Raw genomic sequence first — 23,668 nt, forward strand, 5'->3', positions numbered from 1 at the left:
GTCTAACCCTTCCACCATGGTTTCCCCATTTAAGGTGCCCCCGTTTTTCCCATTTCTCCTTTAATAATACCCTTCTCCTATGGTCCCACCTCTCTTGAGCTCCTTCTTTCCCTCAATCCCCTAGGTTCCTTGTATGACCTTCCCTCCCCCATCCCCTTAGACTTTCTCAGCACCTGGAAAGTGCTCCTGATTTCAGGGTTTTTTTTGACGTCACATTTTATCTAAAGTAGAGGAAGGACATTCATTTTTTTTTTTTTTGCATGCTATTTAACTTAGTAAATACTCTCTCTTTGGTGTTTTTTATTTTAATTTTTTAATTTCTTATTTTGTGTGTATGAGTGTTTTGCCTGCATGTATGTAAATGCACCACTGTCATGCAATGCTCACTGAGGCCAGAAGAAGGGGTGGATCCCTTGGAACTGGAGGGAAGACTGAGTTTCTTTTTATCCTTTCTACTGAAAGTATTCTAAAGACACTGTTTCAGGAAGTGGAAGTCAGTGAGCAGGCAGTCAAATGTGACAGCAAAATATACAGAGGCTTGTCAGTCAGCTAACAGAACCCGATTTTCCGAACTGTGTGGTATTTGTTAGCTTCTTCAGCCTTCTGTTTCTTTTATCTCCTGTTACTCTGAAATAAGACCATACTACACCGTTTTTGGTTTTGTAGCAAAAGGTCTAAGACCTTAAGTTTCAGATTGATGTGGTAGTTTGAGGATGAGGTCCAAAACAAGCAAAACAAAGGCAACTGGAGCAAAAGTGAAGTTATAAGAACATATTTTTAGCCAGGCATGATAGTATGTGCCTTTAATCCTAGCACTCATGAGGCAGGGGCAGGGTGGATCTCTGTGAGAGATAGTCAGTTGTAGGCCAGCTGGGGCTACAGGAAGACCCTGTCGAAAGAAAGAAAGAAAGAAAGAAAGAGAGAGAGAGAGAGAAAGAAAGAGAGAAGGAAGGAAGGAGAAAGAAAGAAAGAGAGAGAGTGAGAGGGGGAAGGAAGGAAAGAAAGAAAGAAAGAAAGAAAGGGGAAGGGAAGGAAGGAAGGAAAAGGAGGGAGGGAGGGAAGGAGAAGGAAAGAAAGAGAAGAAAGAAAGAATAAATTGTTCATTAGGGGAAAAGTAGGCTGTTGGGAATCGGACAAGCTGCATTGACTCTTGAAGGGATTGTAATGAATAGGTAACTACTTTGATCTCTGTCCTCATGTCGTCTTGATGAATTCATGATGTGATGATGTTAAATAGATGAGTCATACTCAGTTTTGCCTGTTTGGAGATCAAGATAACAGCTTTTACCTATTTAACAAGCCCCCAATCCAAGAAACATGATTGTTTAATACTCCCCATTGGCTGTGTAGATGTGATTTAATACAATACAGTGCCTTCTAATAAAACAACACAACCTTGGGTCTTTCCCACCAGGCATCTTGAAGTCTGCCTCTTATTTACTGCTCAGATTTTTCCTGAAGATTCTGAGGAGCAGAAATTATTCTTTAACAAGCTATTCACTCATTGCTGTGTTTTTATTCACCTTGATATGGAATGAGAACAATTACTATTTTATGGTAAAGTTATTATCACTATCTTTTTAAAGAAAATGATTAGGGGGCCTCTGTGGGGGTAAAGGGGATAAAAAACCAGTGGTAGGTCCTCAGTGTGCTTGGGAATGTATCTGGAGGAATACATAAAGGAAGGTCAATGGAAGGAATGTAATTGAGCTGAAGTACTGGTAATTAAAAGGCTATGTCAGGCTGTGTCCTGTGCACAGACGGCAAAGGACTGGACACTTGGAGACCTGGATTAGAGACCTATGTCCCCACGAGCATCTGTCACTCTGGGCAAGTTACAGTTTCTGGACTTCAATTTCTTCTTTCTATGGATGTTTGACAGCTTTGGAATTCTAATTTATTCCTCTATTTTTCAATAAGGATTGAGAACAGTTTACTGTCATCAAAATGAGCAGACTATCACAAAATTTTCAAATATTGAAAATTAATGGAATTCTCATGTAATATTTGAAAAAATTCTTGCAATAGTCTAGATCATTATATTTTTAGCAGGCACCCTTCTGGGAGAAAGGAACTTTTTATGCTGTTGTAAACAAAACATTCCAAATTCTTCAATTCATCTTTGACCCCTCCCCCCATTAAAGCCCATGTTCTTGATTATTTCCTTTCTGTGTCTCAATCTAGACACTGGATTCTCCTCAGGAGGTTTCCTTCACACTCTGCTGCTCTTATTGGCAGAAAATTTTCTTCCTTTTGACCTCTTTGCTTCTGCCCTTGTTCTGGTCTTGCTCTCCCTGTACCTTGGCTCTGAAGACAGCTTCCTATTAGGTCCCCTGAATTTCAAGTTGAATGTCTCCCCAGCTGTCTCAAACCATTGCTAGAAGGATCTTGCTAAAGCACAGTATTGACCAACTCTGTCATTTATCGGTGACCCTTAAGTGCCTGAGTAGCAAATCCAGGACCTCAAGCCTGTTTATTAAGGCTCTTTATGGCTAGTCACTGGCTTCATTTCTAGGCTCATTTCCTGTTATTCCCACACACCTGCAAGAGTGCAGAGATCTAGCTGGTTTACTGGTAAACTTGCTTTTGTAGGTAGTTTTCCAGGAATGCCCTTCCCCTTCCACTTTTCCTGCCTGGATTCCTTCTACGCTTCAGATTATATGAAAATACTGTCCCTTACTTAGAGCCTTCTATATTGGTTTTCAGCTGTGAAGGAGCTCAGCCTTCATAGTCCTGCTGGGGTACTGCATCTTTTTCTTGACCCTCATCCCATTAGAACATTAGCATGTCCATATCCAATTTTTCTCCTTTTTTTGTGCTTTTTGAGAACAGTTAAAAAAAAAAAAAACCAGTTTATAGGGTAGAAAATACCAATTGGAAGTTTGGAGTCTTGAGTTCCCAAGTCCACAGCTGATGGAGCTGCACTGCCTTTGACAAATCACTTTTCTTCAGTGTTATTTGCAAATTGATAGGCAGGTCTGAGTCAGTGCCTGAGGAGGGGGTTTTCTGCAGCCCACTGAAAAATGTAGCTTTTTAGAGCTACAGATATTCGATTTAATAGGCTTACATTATTCTATTTTGCCTTTTCAACTTTTAATGCAAAATGTTTCTTATTTTATGAACTAATGGTACCAGTAGAGTAGATGAGTAATAATTCTCTTCAGCTGTCAGAATAAAAAATTAGGACAGAAATGTTAAACCTCAGGTGTTGGGGGAGGGATTAGATTTACCTGTGAAGCCCAGAAACCATGAATCAAGATACAGGATGTTTGCATGATTCTAAGATATCCACATCTGTTCCATAGTAGATGGTTTGGGGCATAGGTTTTGCAAGTGACTGCACACCTGAATGAATTAGCCATCACAAATTTACTACCGTTTCCTAGGTACATCTGTGGCTCTGCTTCTGTGGATATGAAGTATGAATAAAACATTTTTATTTTCATGGAATATTTTCTGTTTTTCTTTCCCCCCCTTTCCATTCCTTCCTCACACCTCTCTGCCCAACCTATAGACGCTCAGAGTCACTAACATACTGAAGTTATTATTACTAATATTTGCTCTCGGAATGCCAGCTTGGCAGGCCTGTGGAAGAGAAAGGTCCACTATGCCCAGAATCTCATCATGGAGAGTAAGTTGGTAGAGTGGGAACAAAGGTGACTCAATAGTCTGCGTTTTCTTGGAAGATGCTGACGCCAACATGTCCTCATAGAATTTGCAGGAAATTTCCATTCCTAAGTCGTTGTCTTCTCTAAAGGAAAAAGGCTGCTGAGCCTTGATTTTTTTCCAAACAGCAAACTAGATTTTGAAAAGACATAGCCATGGCCCTCCCAGGTAGCATGAACCAGGTAGATTGTCTAAAACCATGCCAGGCTGTGGAAGCAAGTCCAGCAGGATCTGAGGCACTCATTATATCCCCCACTGCTGAGCCTGTTTGGCTCTAAATTTTCTAGACCAGTACAGATATTTTTTTAAACATATGGGCTCAGGTATTTTATTTTGTATTTTTTTTCCTGATGGGAAACCTTCCAATCAGTATGGTTGAAAAAATAAGAATAACTAAGAGCATTAATAAGGGAAGGCTCTTTCAGCCTCGGTCCTGTAAAATCATACTCAACTTATTCCAGTTTCGTTTCCTCTAGAACCTGTGTTGTGTCTGTACTGTGCATTGTGAGGTATATACCTCACTTATTAACCTCCTCTGTGTTACCAGGCAAAAAAGGCAGGGGTGGGGCTGGAGAGATGGCTCAGCGGTTAAGAGCACTGGCTGCTCTTGCAAAGGACCTGGGTTTGATTCCCAGCACCAACATGGTGGCTGACTACCATCCATAACTCCAGTTCCAGGGGATCCAAAGTCCTCTTCTGACCTCTGCGGGCATTGTACATCATGGCTGCACCTACCTACATGCAGGCAATACACTCATACACATAAAATAAATATATTTTTTAAAAGGCAGTGGCAAGCATCAAAATTAATGGTGACAAGGCAGCAAGTGATCTCTTTTGCTCTAGCCTTCAATAACTCAGACATCAATCAGTATTAAGGTTATAGAAGTAAAATCAGTCAAGAACAACGCTTTGATGACCTTTGCATTGTTTATATCTTCTCATCACTGGACCAAGTTTGAACATGACTGCTAATGGATATCTTTAGCTGCACAAGATACTGCTAATAGACCTTACTCTAGCTGGAAAGACACTTAAGACTTTTGTTTGTAATGCAGCCGTGAAGGCAAGCAGAGCTGAGAGGAGCTGTTTGATGAAGAATCTCTAAATCTTGACCTGGCTTTGAGATTGTTGATCTTTGTGATTCCCACGTAACCATCCATCCATTCATTATTTATTCAATGAATATTCATTGAATGTCAATCACAGTCAAACCAGACTCTGTTTAATAAAAGAGTATTTAAAATAGATATACATTCTAGCTGTCATGCAGGGGAACAGGTAGATAGTAAATATATAAATAAAAATAAATATATGACTACAATTTGGATTAAGAGAACAGAAGAAGATAAAGAAGGCACAACTGAAGAAACTAGTAGAGACAATCAGAGAAGTTATCTCTTGAGTGCTAATGTTTAGACTAAGACTTAGGATGAGGTTAGCTCTGTGAAAAGCAGAATATAGGGATAGAGCACTTGTGAAGGACGTCTCCATGGAAGGGACTTGGGATAGTGCAGCATGGATATAGCTCAGTTTGGCTGAAGCCTGTGGCTAGATCCGCAGAGGACCATGGTGGTGTTGGAGTATGGGTTGGAGTCAGCGTATGCTGGCCTCATCAAGGCTGGGTAAGGAGCTTAGATTGAATTCTGCACAGGAGTACCCATGTTTGAGAATGGCATGCTGTGGGAATAATTATTACAGATCACTTGGGCGGTTGTTTCAATTGGACAAGTAGAGGAAGGAGTCAGTCCTAAGGCCATTTAGAGTAGTTAAGTTAAAAAACAGGCCCTGGTCTATGGCTGGGGAGGTGAGAACACATATTTGAGTCTAACTGGCAAAAAATGATATTAAGTAGAGTTGAAAACTACTCAAATGTTCTTCTTTTCACACACATACACACATACAATATATACATTACATATGGATTTTTCTAAAAAGGCTCTGGCCAGTATTGGGGTAGGATAGAATGCATTCTATTTTGAGTTACTATCACTCTGTACGACCTTATTTGTTTGAGGTATTTAGGTTTGTTTCCTCTTCTTCTGCTATCTCCGTGGCTTCTAATTGTATCGTGCATGCACAGAGGTGGAAATGAGAGGTTTGCATGTCCTTGCAGTTGCTTGAGGGTTCCTATGTGTTCCCCTGGGCTCAGTGTTGTGCTGTGGAGCATCTGGTCTAGTCTGCTGTTGTCCTGGTGCTGATAAGTGATGGAATTGCTGAGATTGCACCTTGTTTTCTTGCCTCGGCCAGAACCTCTTGGATCTCTTTGCTGACTGAGCTTCACCTTGGGTCTCATTATATCCTCTGTTTAGTTTCTGATGAGGCTGCAGCACATCTGTGTTAGCCATCTCCACATATACATGAAATCACCCTACCAGCTTCATCCAGGTCTCCCCACCACTTCCTCCGGTTTCAGTTTGAATGGGGAACCTGAGGCACCGGAAGCACAACTGTTTACTTCCCCTTTGTCTCCATTGAGGCAGGAGAAAGGGAGGATTTTCAACTTCTGCAGGATGAACATTCAGCTTGTCTTCAAAGAACAGCAAGCCTTATGGTCCTGTTGTCATTTGTGTCTCTTTCTGTATTGTGAAGACATTAACTTGATCCGAGTCAACAAGACTGCCTGTTCATGGGCTTTGAGATTAAAATGCATTGATTTAGCTCTTCAGAATATTGTTCCTGTCCCCCTTTGTGTTTGTACACATATCCAAGTTGTCAGCCCTAGCATTAAGTAGAGTCATTATTTTATGTAGTTATAGTTCATCTCTTTGTTTGCTGAGTGATCTCCATTCTTATAGCAGATTATTAAAGGCTTTCATGATGTGACCTCACGCTAGCCTCTCTTGTCTTGTCTTTGGTGGCTTTTCTTCCTGTGGTCTAGGATCTAGTCAAATCAGGAACCTCAGTGTTTCTCGAGTAAAGTGTAATTCTTTCCCACCTTGACACTCTGGTTTACATGAAGCTTCTCTAATAAAATGCATCCCTTTTCTCTTTTCCCTCTTCCTGAATTTGAAGAATTTAAATTGTACACATTCTTTAAGCTCTGACTCTCCTACTACTTCTAAGGTGAAGCCTCGGAGTCTTCCAACTTGGAGCAGCTGCTAGTTCCTCTGAGTTCACAGGCTAATTTGCCTTTATCGTGGACCTAATTATAATGTTTTATGTTATTAGTAGAGTGCATGTGTGCCTTTTCTTCTTCTAGATTAGAAGCTTCTTGAGAGCAAAATGGAGACTCAGCCACATGCTGACTACTCACCAAACTGTCACCTGTGTCGCCTGTCACCTCTAGCACACAAAAGATACTTGACAAATAATGAGTGTCACATAAATCTTTCTAATCCTCTCATTAAACCTTTGGAACAAGTACAGAGGTGTTATTTTTCCCAACACTGATGGCCTTTTTCTATTAAATTTTCATACAGACCCTTTGGCCTGGGCTCTACTGAGCTGTGGGAATCAGATTTCTCAACCACTTCTCCCGGGCCATGAAGTAGAATGTTGTTATATTTACAGGAGTTTTGTGGAGCACCCCAAACATGGTGCAATTGTATGTCAGAAACCACTATCATAAATGAGTTGGACAGGATAAGCCAACTTGAAAGAGAAAATAAAATATTATAACCCCAACTTGAAAAGAATATATGACGTGTGGTTTATTACTGGGGATTATAGAGGAAGAAAGAACTGATTTTAAGGCAAACACAGAGAAGCAGTGACACTCTTTAAAATCCATACAGTATTCACATGGCAGACATTGGACTTCAGAAAGCCAAACCTTAAGGCTCCTGCTCTGGTCTATAAAATAGAAGTAAAATTGCTTTAGCTGCAGTATTATTAGTGCACCATTCTAGAGGCAAGGAAGGTTTAGAGAGAAAAATAACCTTGAAGGCAGCATGGCTCTTTCAAGTCAGAGTCTGTTTGTCAGACTCTCATATTGCATTTTAAAGACATCTTAAAGGCTGTGGCTTTGGGAAATTCCACTCTGATGAAGTGAGAAGGAAGAGGGACTAGGAAAGAGTTGCAGCATCACAGAATCGAAAACGACTTTAGTTGCCTTAGTGATAAGTTCTGCAGTTAGCAGAAATCTGAAGCTAGACTTAAACAATAAGATGTCTTTATTCCTAGAGTTTCATTGAGAGTGAGTGCCTTTCCTTCTTTCTGAGCCTCCCAGCCCTCACCCCAGCCTCTGTTGCTTGATTATAGCAAGTCATTAACATCTGGTTCAGACACAAGGTATCAAAATGCTTCCTCATGGCCAAGGCCGAAGGCAAACGCTAGGGCTCATGTGGAATATGTAGGTCAGGTTTTTTCTAGTCTAGAAATATGAAGGTAATGTAACAGCCATGGCAGACTTGCTGGGACTAAGGATGCAGTGGAGAGGGACTGATTACTAAGTAAAGGTTAACACAGATGGCTTCTGGGGACCGGGCCAAGGCCTCAGTGTAATACAAGTGGATATGCTGGTTTTGTTCAGCCTGTAAAGCTGCCTCTTTGTTCATTTTGATTTACTTCTAGGTCTTAGAGACTGAATGAGATTTGTTGCTTGCTACCCCATTTGGTCTCATATTTATAGTTTTTTTTCTGCCCTTTGTGATAAAACCTGGCAAAAATTAGGCCAGGTGTGGTGGCATTCACCTTTAGTCCCAGAACTTGGTAGGTGGATCTCTGTGAGATCGAGGCCAGCCTGGTAGTATACTTAGAGAGTACCAGGCCAGCTGGAACCCTGTCTCAAAAAACAAACAAATGAAAACAAACAGCAACAACAAAAATAGAGCTGATTTTTGTCTTTTCCACCAACGTTCCAAATACTAAATGAGCAATTCCTGGTGGCAGGGAAGGCATACGTTATATTGAATGGGAAATACAGGTAGTTATTTGGCTCTTTCTGTCTGAAGCTGATCACCCAGTGGCCTCATTCTACCTGACTAAAGAGCTGAATGCATCCATCCATCCATTAGGCATTCACTTGCTCAGCCTTCATTCAACAGCATTTCTAGAGTGCCTCCTGGGTGTCAGGTCCACAGACCCGACCACTCTCTGGCTTCTTGTTTTTGTGTCAATCCTCGAAAGTGATTTATCTACACTTTGGGGCAAGAATGGAGAGTAGAGGAGAGATCGCAGTCACATGCAGGGCAAACCTTGGTTGTAAGAGAGAACTGAGTTACACATCTGTGGGCCAGGCCCAAGTCCTATGTCAAACTGCAGTTTAAACCTCAAACTAAAAGGAAACTGAATGAAAACAACAGCTGCTATTAATAGAGTGATTTTTGTTAATTTTCTAGGAGCAATGCAAGAAAGCGTATCAGTTAATATGAAAACCATTCATATTTATTTGTTTGTTTCTAGATCACCAGATTAAAAATTGACCGAAACCCTTTCGCTAAAGGCTTCAGAGATTCTGGGAGAAACAGGTAAGAATACATCAAGAAAAGACTCGCTGACTTTTTCCATATGAAATTACTTTTCCCACTTCCCATTAGTGGTGGCCCTTAGCTCCCAATTCCTGTTCTGCAATTGCATTCACTCAGAGAAAGAGAAATGGATGGCTTATCCAAGAATCCCAAAGTCCCCTCCCACAAAAGGCACATCTTCCAAATTCTACGCTACACAGTCTAAACTACCAGAACAAATCCTTCATGCTGTTTTACCCCCTCCATCCTGCTTAGTGACTCAGCCATGTGAAACCAGCCACACGGTAATTCATTGTTATCCATAGACTGGCATGTTTTTCTGGAAGCTGAAGATGCTTATAGAAGCTGCGGTAATGGCGCATATATTTTGCATTTCTGATGAATAAAAGATTTCAGAAAGTTACTACCTTTATGAGTTGAAATTTGTGTAAACAAATTTAATCATTTTACTCCTAGGAAACAGTCTCCAATTCACATAGATTTCTGGCTTTAAGGGCAGTTTCTGGAGTACCAGCTTGCTTTATAAACTGCACCATCAGTACCAGGAGTTGCAGATGTTCATAAGACCTTTACTCCTGTTGTTAAATGCTTTGGAGATTGTGCTGTTTTTCTGGCTGATAATGTTTTCTTCTCTCTCAATTTTTTTCCTATATAAAATTAAATCTGTTATCTGTGGCACGTTAGGAAGCAACTGAGATGCTGGGGAAACCAGACATCTCTAAGGTTACGCAGTCAGGCAATTTCATCTTATACAGACAATACTGAATCAGCAAGTGTGTCGCATATGTCTGGTATTGTGTACAGGCTTCACAATTGTTGACTTTAATCAGACATCAGACATCTTTCATAGTTTGCAGGCGTTTCTTTACATCTGGATGACAGATTGTCAGGAGTAATCTTTGGTATTCTCTCCGCAACAGCTTTGGATAAACTAAAAATTTATATTTAGAACTACTTCTTGAAATATGTGATGCATTATACAGTCACGCACCACATAACAATGTTTTCAGCAATAACAGATCCTGTGCGTTGTGGTGTGTACCTCACAGTGAAGGTGTATAATAGGCACGTTGTCTAGATTTACTTAAGGACATTCTATAATGTTTACACAATGACTAAATTGCTTAAAAACACATTCCTCAGAATGTGTCCTGTGAAGTGACACTACATAGATTTATGCTACACATCACTGGGAGTGATCATTTCTTCTAGAAAATATTTTATGAAAGCACTTCTTTATCAAACTTTTACTGTATATTCAACATATATTTAGATTTCTGTAAAATTTTATTTACCTCAGAAACCTTAAGGTCACATCCTTTGAGTAATGTAAAATTTTCTTAAGTTTCCAGTTTTTAGAGAACAGCATTGCAAAGTGTTCTAGGTCAATCATCAGTGGTAGACTACACTAGAACTCAGTGAGCAGGTGAACTCCTGATCAAATGCTTTCTGATATCATGAGTCTTTGTTTAAAAGAAGACAAAGGCCTTCATTTGCAAAGCTCAGCCAAGAAAGAGCAAGCACATAGTCATTCTACTTCAGAAATCCTTCTTACAGTTCAGGTCACCAAAAGGTTTTCTCCCATCCAGGTGGGCTTCCTGATGGCCTAGTTAATGATAGGGTGACGAAGTATAGCAGGACACTCATGGTAGGCAGTGGTATTTAAGATGTGCAGCTTGTAGTCCATGGATGGACTTCCAGGTTTCTCTAAACTCATAACATTGGAAGTAAAATTGTGTATATGAGCAGATTTACAGTAAGCCTGTAGCTTTCTCCAGATTTTTAGAGAGTTTCATATTCCAACTTAAGAATTTCTACTCTATACCCAACTATCTATCTCTACGACCAAATCTTCCAGTGTTATTTATTCAGCTATTTCTTTTTCCTTTTTTTAAATAGCATTGTGTATTGTTTTCCCTTTCCCCTTGCCTGTTTCTTTCATTGGAGTCCTTGTTTTTCAGAGGATTAGGCCAAGTTTTGATAAGTACCTTTAAAAAAATTAAATTACTTAGGAGATAGAGTGGGAATGGAGTCACTTCTTTAGGGTGGCCAGGGACAGTGTCTCTGTAAGATGCTGTGACCGAGGCAAGGGCAATTCCCAGAAAGAGGAATTAGAAAGTGGAAGGGCAGAGGTGTGCTAGGTATATTTGCGTATCAGGGAGGCCCTGTGGCTACACAACATGACCCTGCTCAAACCCGTGTCTGAACAGCATGAAATGGGAGGTGCAGAGGTATGGCAAAATAGCTTATGTGACCAACATTCAACCTATGTCTGGAAATTCAAGCCCGCTTTCACCTTGAGGCTAAGATTCCCCATGCTGAAAGATTTGCCATTGGCCAGGAAGTTTTGACGACCTCTTAGCTGAAGTGCTGAGGTGAGGTCTTCCGTGAGGCTGGGCAATGTGATGCTGCTCAGGGCAGACAGTTATGTGTCTGTCCTCGCTGCTAGGTTGCTCTTCTTTGTGAGGATTCCTTGTAAACATAACTGTGGATTGCATTAGCCCATTTTAGTGATTATTCCATTTCTTTTTTTCTAATGGTATGACAATTCTTTTTTATGTTATGTCAAAGTCTGCAAGCCACACAAAGAATGACACATTTAAACAGAAAGAAATGCTGTGGCCCCAATTTGATCATTCTATATTATATACTCATATTGACATTGACTTATTACACTGAGCCACATACCTAGGTATGATATTATGTGTCAATTAAAAAATTCAGAAAACCCTGCAGGTTGCTTTAAGTGCCATTAATAATTGTCTCCGCTAACTGTGAATACACCTTCCCCGGCCTATCCTTTGTTTTGGTCTCCTACCTTCAAATCCTGTGTTTTACAAATGAAGAAATGGAGGCTTGGAGGGATTACGACTTTGCCACTATCACAGCATATACACTGATGAACCCCTGAGTCTGCCTGACTTCAGAGCTGTATGTTCTGATTTGTTGTGCTGGCAGCTCTACTTAATTCGTCTTCAACAGACACCGAGGACAGAACATCCAAGTCACCCAGAACTGTTTCTTGTCAGATGAAGCCACCTGCGCGTTCTCAGCCCATTTTTGTAGATCCTTCTTCACCATCTAAGTCACAGCCCCTTGTAAACAAGGGTCCCCTAGCTGAAGACAGGAAACTAGGCTGACTTTTCTAGGAGGTGAAGCGCCGATGCACTCACGCAGGGGTTATATGTGTCACATGGGTGAGGATGAACAGCTTCCTTCTCTAGCACTCTGGAAAACGAGATTACAACTGACTTGCATGGCAAGTATAAGGCTTTTTGTATTTCCCTTTTCCAAAAGTTCAAAATGTCTTTATCATCATTAGCTGCTTAGTGATTAATTCTCATTAGCCACCTGCAGGATCTGATGAGGACAAGGACTTTTAATGTCATCACAGAGGTGGGAAAGATGGATGGATGAGGATACAGAGAATTATTTGCAAATCTTCTGGAACCTGATGGTTCTAGGCTAGTCTCAGAACCCAGTTTGCCACCTACCTAGCACCTCATTTGTGGCCTTTCTCATGCTAACAGAGTTCTTACAACTGGAGTTCTTCTCCATGCATTTTAGACACCAAGTGATTCATGCAGAGGAGCATGGCTTGATGAGTTGCATATAAATGTTCCCCAAACATACGGATTACATTTCCTTTAAAAACACATGGGCTTAAAAATTACGGGGGAAAGTGCTTGGCCAATGTTTTTTGGTTTCACAGAACACAAAACATTTGTGGAATACTTTGGAGTTATAGAGTTTGCCAAACCTCAAACCAAAACACGTTCAGGTTTGTCGATCTCAATCCATCCCAGCGCAATCCAGAGGCTGGTAAGGGGACGGGTGAGAGGAAAGATGGAGAGGATGCAGCCACTCACTGCACTATCCTCTAACACTTTGTGGCAATCTCTGAGCCTGTGAGGCTCTCACACTGAGTGCCATCAGTGAGGCCCAGCAGACAGGCATCCTCTGGCATACACAGAAGAGTGGCTGAGGGCTCTAGGTGCCACTCTTTGTATTTTTATTGTAGGCGATTTCTAGGAACAAGTGGTTCGGGTTTCCAGCTCCTTCCCTTCTTTCTCTGGGAACCAATGACTCTTCTGATCACTGGATCTAGAAGGAAGCCACCTCAGGACCTGTTTGTATACAGAGTGCACATTCCAGGTTTCCTGTAGGATAGTAAGCTTTGCAGAGGAGGCTGTGGATGTCAGGAATCAGCTTCTTTCAGGGGAGCTCTGGTTCTCTCATTCAGACCCACACTTGGGCCATGATCTCCATTTTTGTAAGTCATAAAATTGGTATTTTGGTGTCCACAGCGTTAGGCTCCTATATCTTTCTTATTGATTTCAACCGCAGAATCAGCTTGGATGAAGAAAAGAGGGAATAGAGCTACTGGCTCATCTAGAACCCAAGCAGGAGTTCCAGTGAGTTCATATTGCCAGTCCTGTGATGTCACCATCATCTGAACCTATCATAGTTCTCCCCACCCCCAGCCTGAAACCTGGTCTCCAACTTTGAACTCAAGGATTCTTTGTGCCTTAAGCCTCTTAAGTGGCAGATGTACAGGTGGGCCCAACAGACTGGGTTTCCCTGTTTCCTTAGGAGGTGTCAGGCAAGTGCGTTAACATTATGGACTATGACGAAGAGTAGTGGCTATTCCTTTTGGAGCCCAGGCACTGACAGATTGAGCTGCAAGTCATTTTCTCTACAATGGGATGGAAAACATATTTATTTCGAAGTTGTACTGCATCTAGATTTCTCAAAAATTGTGTAGCTCAAATCTGGTTTGAGTGAAGGTCAAGATTTATTCACTTTGAGTCAGGCCCTGTCCCAGGTCACAGCCTTCATAACTAAATATGAGAGACTTTCCCTACCAGCGTCAGACAACAATGCCTTCCTGCTGCTAGGGGAGCATTAGATTCCTTCAGCTTGAAATTATCTTGTGTTTTGTGTTCGGTGTGCCTAGGCTCTGCTCCGTGTTAGAACGTAAGCTCCTGGAAACTTGGACTGTACGTCTCAGGTTTCTCCTCTTAGATTCCACGCACCACCACCTAGCACAGAGACAGATAAATGAAAAACTGAGAACTTGAGGAAACCTTGTTTCAACCGAGACCAGCAGCCAGGAGCTGGGTTTGGACACCCACCGAGAGGGAAGGGTGAGTGAGTCTATGACTAGAGAGGCTAATAACAGTTCAGATGCAAATCTGAGACTGCTTGCTTCTGTTAGATGCTGACTTTGCCTAATTGTTGCTTAGGCACACACCCTGGGGACCATGTGATCTGCCTCAAAACCTGAAAGCCTATCTCTTCTTCCTAGATCCTGGGAGGAATCCACAAAATTTCAATGTCTGTAAGTCTCAGACAGGGAGGAGTTCTCAGAGGCCAGGCTAAGTCAGAATGAGGTTTGGTTGAGAACTGGTAGTAAATTGAGAAGAAAAATAATACCTTTGGGGGTGATTGTCCCAATGTGGAACATGTACCAGAGGGAAGAAAAGGGTTATGATGGTGAGGAGAAGCAGGCATCTTTGCAATCTCACTGTACAGAAGCAGCCTTGGGAGGTACATCTGTCCCTCAGCCTGAAGAGCCTGTGTTACTCAGCTAGAAGGAAAGACAACCGTACAGATGCTGCCTGTTAAAGGAGGAGGCAAAGGAATGGATGTAAAGAGAACTCTATGGGGCTTCCAGCCCACATCTGCTGTAAAACCGTTGTCTCTTAGCAGTGACTGCCAAGATTTACAGAAAGCTCAAGTCAGCTTGGGGAATTTTATATAATTCCCGGAGATTTTTCTCCAAGACAAACATATCCATAAAAAAGAGGAGGATTAAAATTATGACCTGTCTAGATAGTGAGGGGCCTTTCTATGAAGTTATCTTAAAATACCATGGAGTAATAGGCTCTGGGTTCTCCCTTGCCTGATGCTCTTGGTTCTTTGACCTTGGGCTTCATCTCTACTCCTTGTTCCATGGGACCTAAGGCAACTTCAAGGACCATCTCATGGTTTCCTCCATATATTACTAGATGACATGGCACCGTAGAAGACATGGGCCTGGTAGAATGGCCATTCTTTAGCTCTGACAATCGGTATAGCATTTTAGGGAGTCAGTTCTTCTCTGTGTACTCTACCATTGGAGTCTTGAATCAAGACACGCAGATTCCAACCCAGGAGTCATCAGAGAGGAGTCATGAGTCTTGGGGATGTTGATTTATATAAATAAGAAGTTTTAATGGATTGCCCCTTCTAGGACCTGCAGAATGAAATGAAAGTCTGAGTCTGTGCTCATTCTCAGACTGTTCCCAGCCCTCACTGTTGTTTACTGGAGTCTGGCTGGCAGAAGTCCATCTTCCTACCTCATGTACCTTTACATAATACTTCAGGGGAACATGACCACTGTATTATGGGAGTGGATAAATTTGCTTGTTGAAAAAGATATTCAGTGAAATCAATCCTGAAGGAATTAGAGTGGTGGTAAAGGAAATATTTAGGAGTAAAGATTTTTCCCAAGACTCATTGCTGTCCCAAGGCCATATCTAAGGGCTGAAGACTTACATTTCCCAGTTATATATAGGAAGCCCCTGTTACTGGATCAGTCCCTCCTTCACAATGTTCAGCAGAAAAAGGAGTTGAAATGAGAATTTCCTAATACTACCAGAAAGAAAAGACAAAGATAAATCAACTAGATATTAACCTCAGGCCCATTCATCTTTACTTAGATATAAAATGACTTTCCTTTTGAATGTGGGATGAGCAAGGCACAGGTGTTTAACTCAGCTAACGTCCGGAATAGAGTTTTCTCCATTGTAGACAACTAACTCAAATCTTGCCCACCCCTTTCTCTATCTATCTATCTATCTATCTATCTATCTATCTATCTATCTATCTATCTATCTATCTATCTATCTATCTATCTATCTATCTATCTATCTATCTATCTATCTATCTATCTATCTATCTATCTATCTATCTATCTATCTATCTATCTATCTATCTATCTATCTATCTATCTATCTATCTATCTATCTATCTATCTATCTATCTATCTATCTATCTATCTATCTATCTATCTTCTATCTATTAAGCTAAACAGAAGAAATTTCTCTACTTTCAGGTTAAAAAGGCAAAATAACCAGTGTTCAGTCTCACAGTTATTTCTAGCTATTCAAATCATAAGTATAAAAGTAATAGTAATAATTATTTCATAACTGTGATCTAAACTGTTCTTTGAAGTATTGCTGTAGTGTTTCCCTTTCTACTCATGGTAAACCTGAATTCTGAGCTACTAGCTTCAGAATTTGCAGATCCACTCAGTCACAGAATCCAAAGAATGATTTCACACTCTGCCAGTCAACAGAAACCATGCCTCCATCCACTTCTGGCTCCCTGTTACTCATCAGGCTCATGTAGCAAGCTTAGAGCCAGTGAGATGATCACTTGTCTTTTCTCAACCAGTACAGCATCCCAAGAGTCTCCCTCATGCTCAACTGTTTTCATTTGCTCCGTCCAGAGCCACTGGCTGCATTTTTGTATCCAGTCACATCCTGCTCATTCCTGGCAATCTTAATAGCCTTTGTAGATTCTGCATGCCTTTTTGTTATCCCTGGCATTGCTGGCGTCTGCCGTTTAGCAGGTCTATGGAGGCAATCAGTGTCGGACTTCTCAGGTGCTGTTGCATGTGTCGTACAAGGTAGCTGGCCCAGTACTGGATCTGGGCTGCAGTATGTAGTTGGATTCCTCCTGTTCATCCAGACCATAGCTGTTTGTCATGCCCCATGCTGGAAACTTTTTGCCAGTGCCTGGTATTTTTCTCTGCCTTATTAGTTCTTCTCCCTCCGTGTCCTGAACCTTTTCCACCATTGTCCTCTTGTCCATATGGCTTTGCCAGGGAAAGTTGGCAATTGTTTTATTATCTATGGCTCTTGCCCAGACATGGTGTCATTGAACAGAGTGACGTCTTTTTTAATGGCTAACATATTAGAGTCTGAAATATCTGCAAGATAATGAGGCCTACAAAGACTTGAGGGACACACTTTTTGTTCTCTGAGGAGAAAATGTGAAATGAATTAGGTAACATATAACTCCTTCTGCATTTAGCCCAGAGCCAGAGGGCTGACAAGGCTTTTGAATTCCAAGTGAGAATGCATTCTATTAGCACAGGCCACAATCTGAGCAGAATGATTGGGTTAGATCAAAGATTATCAACCTTTTTTTTTCACTTGTTTTGATAAATTCTGTCTTTAATCTTTTTATGAAGTAATAATTAGGATAAAGTATTTTACCAGTATTTTTCCATTTTATACTAGGGAGATTTAGGTGTGAAGAAGTTAGTTACATACCTTGGCCAAAGTTGCATTAGTAAGAAGCAAGACTGTAATTTGAACCCAGGCAGTCTGTCTTTAGAGTCCATGCTCTTAACTATGCTAATCTTTGAATATTACCAAAGTCAGACTATTCTAGTCAAATGCAAAGGAGATTAATAGTTTAGTTATCTTGCTCATTATTGTTAAGAATTTTTATTATTCCCAAGGTTTTGAAATTCACCTATGGATCACTATATCAACTTATTTAAGCACCAAGGAGGGTGGTGGGAAAGGAATATCTGGGTGCCACCAGGTGATGAGCAATTTTAACTCAACTCCAAACACACTTCCATTGAATACATGTTCCTCCAAACCATTGAAAGAGGCTCATTGATGACAGTTTATTCATTATGTTGACATATAATTATTGTATTCTCTGAAGGCTAATTTCAAATGATTAATTTGTAGTCTTCTGAAGAAAGGTCCTTTAGAATATCTCAGAACAGCAAATATCTTAGAAAACTGGATGTTGGAGCTGATTCTAGATCCAGTAAAAGAGAAAGAAGTACGGAAGTCTTGACCTTGCCTCAAGGGAGCAAGGGCAGATTAAGAATGTGAGATGTGTTCATTGACCTGAAACACTGGTGTATTCTGTCTCTGAGCCTTTCTAATACTAGAGTAGGATGTGAAAGGAAGGGAGAGCAGAGGCACGGCTCAGAGGACACAATCTGAATGCCTCACATGGAATGGATGTCCACTGTGTTCACTCTCTTCATCCTACACAGAGTTGCGGCCACCCTGACCTGTGTCTGTTTCCCAGCACATACCTTCTCTTCTGTAGCATTACATCTTTGTACACACTGTTAACTCTGCTGCAAAAACTGCCTTTTGTTCAGAATGGAAGATTGCTGAGGGCATCTTAACATTAAATAGTTAGCCTTTTGTGGAATCTTCCTTTACATTCCCAGGTATATTAAATACTTCTTGCTTGATGCTCCATAGCGTTTATTACATATCCCAAGTGTATCATATAGTTCATAAACTAGTCGTTTTTGTATTTTTTACTGAGCAGGACACTCCTTAAGGGCAATAATCCTGTGTCTTATTTTATGAACTTTTTCCTTGAGTGAATAACTCTTATGACTTAAAAGTCCCTCCTACCTTAGGTTACTTTTAGCCCTTTACTATCTTCTCTTGAGACAGAACCAACAGCCAAATCAACTTTTTGCTTATGTTGTCTCTGTCAATGGTATCATCAACACTTAGTACAGGGAAGAGTCAAACTTGAATAAGAAAGTTAGAAATAAAGAGGAGATAAATGTATGACAAGGTTGAAGTGATTCTCTACATCCAGACAAGGATATGGCAGAAACTACACATTGATGGCACCTAAACAGGATCATAAATATTTTTATAATTGCTTTTTTATAATTGTCAGATATTTGCTGAGCTTCAAAAGGAAGTCCTTTAAAAATGGATTTGGAAGAATATTTCCTTACAGTCTGATTACTGGGCCAGATCAGTTGATCCTGAGGTATCATAGACTTCGTGAAGCATCTCTTTGGCCAGCTCTGTCTCCTTTTTCTTCCCTCTCAGCTTGGTCAGAATCTAAAGATTGGTCAAATCTAAAGAGAAGCAGCAGCCTGGAAGCCAGAGAGGAGATTACAGCCAAAAGACTGAACAAAGGGGGTATAGATGTAGCCTCTGTTGTCACTGGACTAAGGGAAAAATCAGTAAGAAGGAGCAATTGCCACAATTGACCTGTGGCACAGAGCAATAGTCTCTGATGTCCACAAGCTAAGAGACTCACTGTGTGGACTATGTTAAACAGATACCACCCAAGATAGCTTTTCTCATCCAAGAACCCATCTTGTAAAGCCTGAAGATAAAACATTTAAAAACTAGGGCAAAATAACAGGATCAATAAACAAAGGTTAGAACAAGATATACTGTGAGTAGACACCTAGTAGATGAAGGTATTAGTGGGTAATTGACAAGAATTCTTGTAGAAGGTAAAGGATAGAAATACCTGGACTCTGCTGGGGGACTCTGCCTCAGCTGACGCTCAGAAATTCTGAAGCTGGGGCAGAAACAAAAAGAACTGAAACCTTCTTGAGTCTCAGGTCAATAAAGGCTCAGTCTCAGTCTCAGGTACAGAATAAAAAACCCCAAGTCTCTTGGACTAGAGGATTCTATCTTCAAAAGCTTTATTTTATTCCAAATTGGTTTCTGAATCTTCAAGGTTAGAAAGAAAGGATACTGATTAAAATTTATGGAATAATGACGTGATAATAAAATAGTCCTCATCTTAATTCAGTACAAACCAGTTGAGATATACCATGTCATAGGCATTGTGCTACACACCTGGGCAGAGAAAAACATGAGATCTGAACCCTTGAGGTAACATACAAAAGCTAGTGGTAGAAAGAGGTGGATTAGTAAATCATGCCATGGCACGCTGCCAAATTCTGAGGTATAGAACTAATGTTTTCTAGGTCTTAGATCTCTCCACCAAAGCTTGATAGAGCTTGAGACAAAAGATCTGGTGTACATCCAATAAATAGGATTTTTTCCAAAAAGCACATGCATAAAAGACTGAGTAGCATAAACCCATGATATTTCCAATATTTTTTCTTTATTATTTTTATTTTATGTGCATGGGTGTATTGTCTGCATGTATGTAAATGTACACCCATGGTGTATAACGCCCACAGAGGTCAGAAGAGAACATTAGATCCCCTGGAACTGGAGTTATGGACGGTTGTTAACCGCCATGTGGGTGGTGGGGATTGAGCCCTGGTCCTCCTCAAGAGCAGTCAGCGCTCTTAACTGTTGAGTCAACTCTCCAGCCTCAAACCATGAGATTTTTATCATACCACATAAGGTAAAACATATAAAAGGCTAATTTGTACCTTGCCCTGTATAGAATAAATCTGTGAAAGTTAGGTCTATAGTTCAATAATAAGGTGGGACTAGTAAGGTCATATTCTTACCCATTAATTTGGAGGAGTTACAACTACTATCGCTCCAACTTTGCCTTGCAAATAACCTTGTTATACAAACTCCAGGATGGACGTGGATATGTCCATATGTGGCATATTGTATGTTTATTTCTTAAGCTAAAGACGGTCTCCTTGAGGAAGATGTGGCAGGCAGATGCCTTCTGGGCAATGTATGGAACGCTCATCACTTACTTCTTGGCAAGGAAATCAGAGGGAGAAAATTATATCAGAAATTTCACCCAAATGTCAGAAGCAGTTTTGTAACAGAATCCAAGGAAATACATCAACAGAGGCTGGGTAATCATCAAAGGTGATATCCTAAGTAGAATACATGACACTCAGGAATCTTTCCAAATTTTAAATCTATGATTCTGTTGCTCTGTTTTATGATTAGAATTGAGAGCTGCTACATAGTCATTATTATGCTATAAAATGGGCTGCTTAAATAAAATAATTTATTCCTCACCACAGCTTTTTGCGCATTATGAAAAAGAAACTAGATCCATTTCTACTTATTAATAAATGTAGTATTGGATTTCCACTAGTGCCTTAGTGAAACTTTACAAATTTCTCACACTTTATTATGAAACGAGAAGGGATTGTTCTTTGTCTTTGTGCTAGATTTTGTCCTCATGCTGTGCACTTGTCCCTGGGGAAGATGGGATGGAAGGTGGAACAATAAAACCTTGCCATCAGCTGTGAGCCTCCTGTGCCATTAAAGGGAATCCTAGGATGCTCTGGTGAGCTGCCAACATTCCACAACCAAGCAGTAAGATCTAAGCTGGGCCCATCCATTTCTTCTGTCCACCAAGGCTCAACATGGCTTTATCTGCCTCTCCCCTTATTATTCTGAACTCCCTTAATTGCCTGAGCTCTTTCTGTCCATAAATAGTTCATGAACTGTATTCAGAACTAAGAGAGAGTCACTCTAGAGATCTCTTCTATTCCTACTTCTCACAGATTAACAGCCAATAAACACCATGCAACACTCTCTCCTGTGAACCTCTTCTTAAAATACAGAGTTTGGTTTGCCAACATTAGTGTATTTAAAGCTTCCAAGATTCCAGGAAAGACTTTAGAAAGTCAACTGAGCAAGTAAAACCTATTCAGAGAGGAAATTTTCCAACACAAAGAGACCATTGGTGTATCAGTGGCTCATCTGAGAGGATACCCCGGGAGATCCTATTGTCAGTTAAAAGGAAAAGATATTTTTTCCCCACTAAAAATAAAACTTCTAACCTTATTCTTGACATAGACTGAAGCGAACACTGTAATTGTGTTATTTATGGAGGACAGATAGCAATCCTGCGTCCTTTCAACAGGGAACACCTGTCTGTTGCTAAGAGGCACATCATGCTCTTTGTAGTGGCTTTGCAGTGAGGGAACTTAAGCTATTTACTGTTCCCTATTTTTTAAAAAAATATTTATTATTTTTATGTGTACGTGTGTATTGTCTGCATATAGGTGAGTGCACCTGTGTCATGCAATGCCTGCAGAGGACAGAAGAAGCTGTCAGATCCCCTGAAATCGCAGTTAGGGACAGTTGTTAGCTGCCGTGTAGGTGCTGGGATTCAAACCCAGGTCTTCTGCAAGAACAGCTGGTATTCTTAACCACTGAGCCATCTCTCCAGCCCCTTACTGTTCCCTCTTATGCCATCTGCTACTCTCCACTCTTCTACTGTCCCCATCATCCCTGCACATCCCCATCCCAACATAAATGAAACAGTTTTAAAATGAAGTAAATACTCAAGTGCTCTATTCAAAGTTTTCACCAAAGCTCCACAAGCATTATGTTTTGAGGATGTGGAATATCAGCCACAATACGTTGGGAGTCACCTGGATCATTATAGTAGTATCTCATACAGGCAAACAGCTAAATGGTAAAGAAAGTTGTGCACATTGTCCAATTTATGGATTGTACAATACCAATGAACCAGAAGGTATAAAGAAATGCAATTGTAAAATGTTAGGTGTTTCCTAAAACTTGACAGTTTGTGGTTCTCCATGATTGCTTAATTATTGAGTTGCAAAAACAGATAAATATTTGGAAATAAAGAGTGGCCTTTTTGTTGGAAACATTCTTTCTTGGGCCAAGCCCTCTCTGCCTTCAGGTAGATATTTCTTTCTACAGTAAAAACTCAAATGAGTTTGTTTACTCTCCTCTTATTCCTGTTGATCATTCTTCTCTGATGACTTAAACACTCGAAGCTGTATCAACTTTGACAGCGTCATTGGCCCTTCACACACTCTGGGTGTGGAGTTGGCTCTGGGACAGGATGTGTGAGTGATGATGAAGTAATGGTGATGGTGTGGGAGCAGTCAGTGCTACTCTTTGCTCAACTATACTCATGGTATTAGTAGCTCTGACTATTAACATGCAATATGTTTACTGCCATGCACATCAAGCCTCTTTGCAAGGAGGGTGATGGTGAAATTTTACCATGGTTAAAAGATTTGCTTGCAAATCGTCTGAATTAGGTTTCTTTGTTCTTCCTCCTGCAACACAGCAAGCACCTGCACCTTGTCCTTTATCAGACCAATTTACCTGGTGTTTTTCTCTCAGTGCCTGTAACACAGGCACTGTCAGACAGACTACTCTGGATCTTTAAACATTAGTGAATTTGGGGAATCACTTACAAGTTGATTTTCTGGCTGTTCTCTTTCTAGAACTGGACTTGAAGCCATCATGGAGACTTATGCATTCTGGAGACCTCCTGTGCGCACGCTTACCTTTGAGGATTTCACCACCATGCAAAAACAGCAAGGTAAAGCCCCGGGCAAAGCCTCTGCTTGGCGTAGAGCTAGGGAGGAATGGGGAGCCAAACACAGCACACTGAACCACAGCAAGAATTATACCAATTCCCTGGGAACAAAGAGAACGTTTAGCTCTGCAGATAGTCAAAGCAGCACCAGTTATGCAAGTTAGCTGGATCCAGAGGCAAAATTCCATTTGTATTCAGAATTCTTTCTAAAAATCATTGTTCTATATTTCATTCATTTCTCTCTCTTCCTCTCTCTCTCACTCTCTCCTTCCTTTCTTTTTTCTTTCCTCCCCCCTTGTTTTGTGGTAATTGGAATCTAACCTAGAGCCATGCACATACTAGGCAAGCACTCAACCTGTGAACTTAATCCCCAACTCAATGGTTATATATTTATGACTGTGATAGTGATGAAATTGTTGCTACTGTTAAGCATTCGCACAGGCCTTGCCATTGAGGAGAGCATTGTAGTATCTTCATTTACTCCTCATGACAACCTAATCAGTTTTCTTATTGTAGTCCTTTTTTTAGAGACAAATACT

At 40.7% G+C, this 23,668-nt stretch overlaps 1 protein-coding gene across 1 annotated transcript in view; it reads left to right on the forward strand.

Moving 5' to 3' along the window:
* Tbx15 (T-box transcription factor 15) overlaps positions 1–23,668 on the forward strand; it is a 110,054-nt gene that overhangs the window by 69,637 nt on the left and 16,749 nt on the right. Inside the window, exons 6-7 of the mRNA XM_008839012.2 lie at positions 9,013–9,077; positions 23,035–23,132. Coding sequence (XP_008837234.1) covers positions 9,013–9,077; positions 23,035–23,132 — 163 coding nt within the window. The remainder of the gene's footprint in view (positions 1–9,012; positions 9,078–23,034; positions 23,133–23,668) is intronic.

This window comes from Nannospalax galili, unplaced genomic scaffold (genome assembly GCF_000622305.1).
Source record: "Nannospalax galili isolate Female #2095 unplaced genomic scaffold, S.galili_v1.0 scaffold239, whole genome shotgun sequence".
In the NCBI taxonomy this organism is placed as follows: Eukaryota; Metazoa; Chordata; class Mammalia; order Rodentia; family Spalacidae; genus Nannospalax; species Nannospalax galili.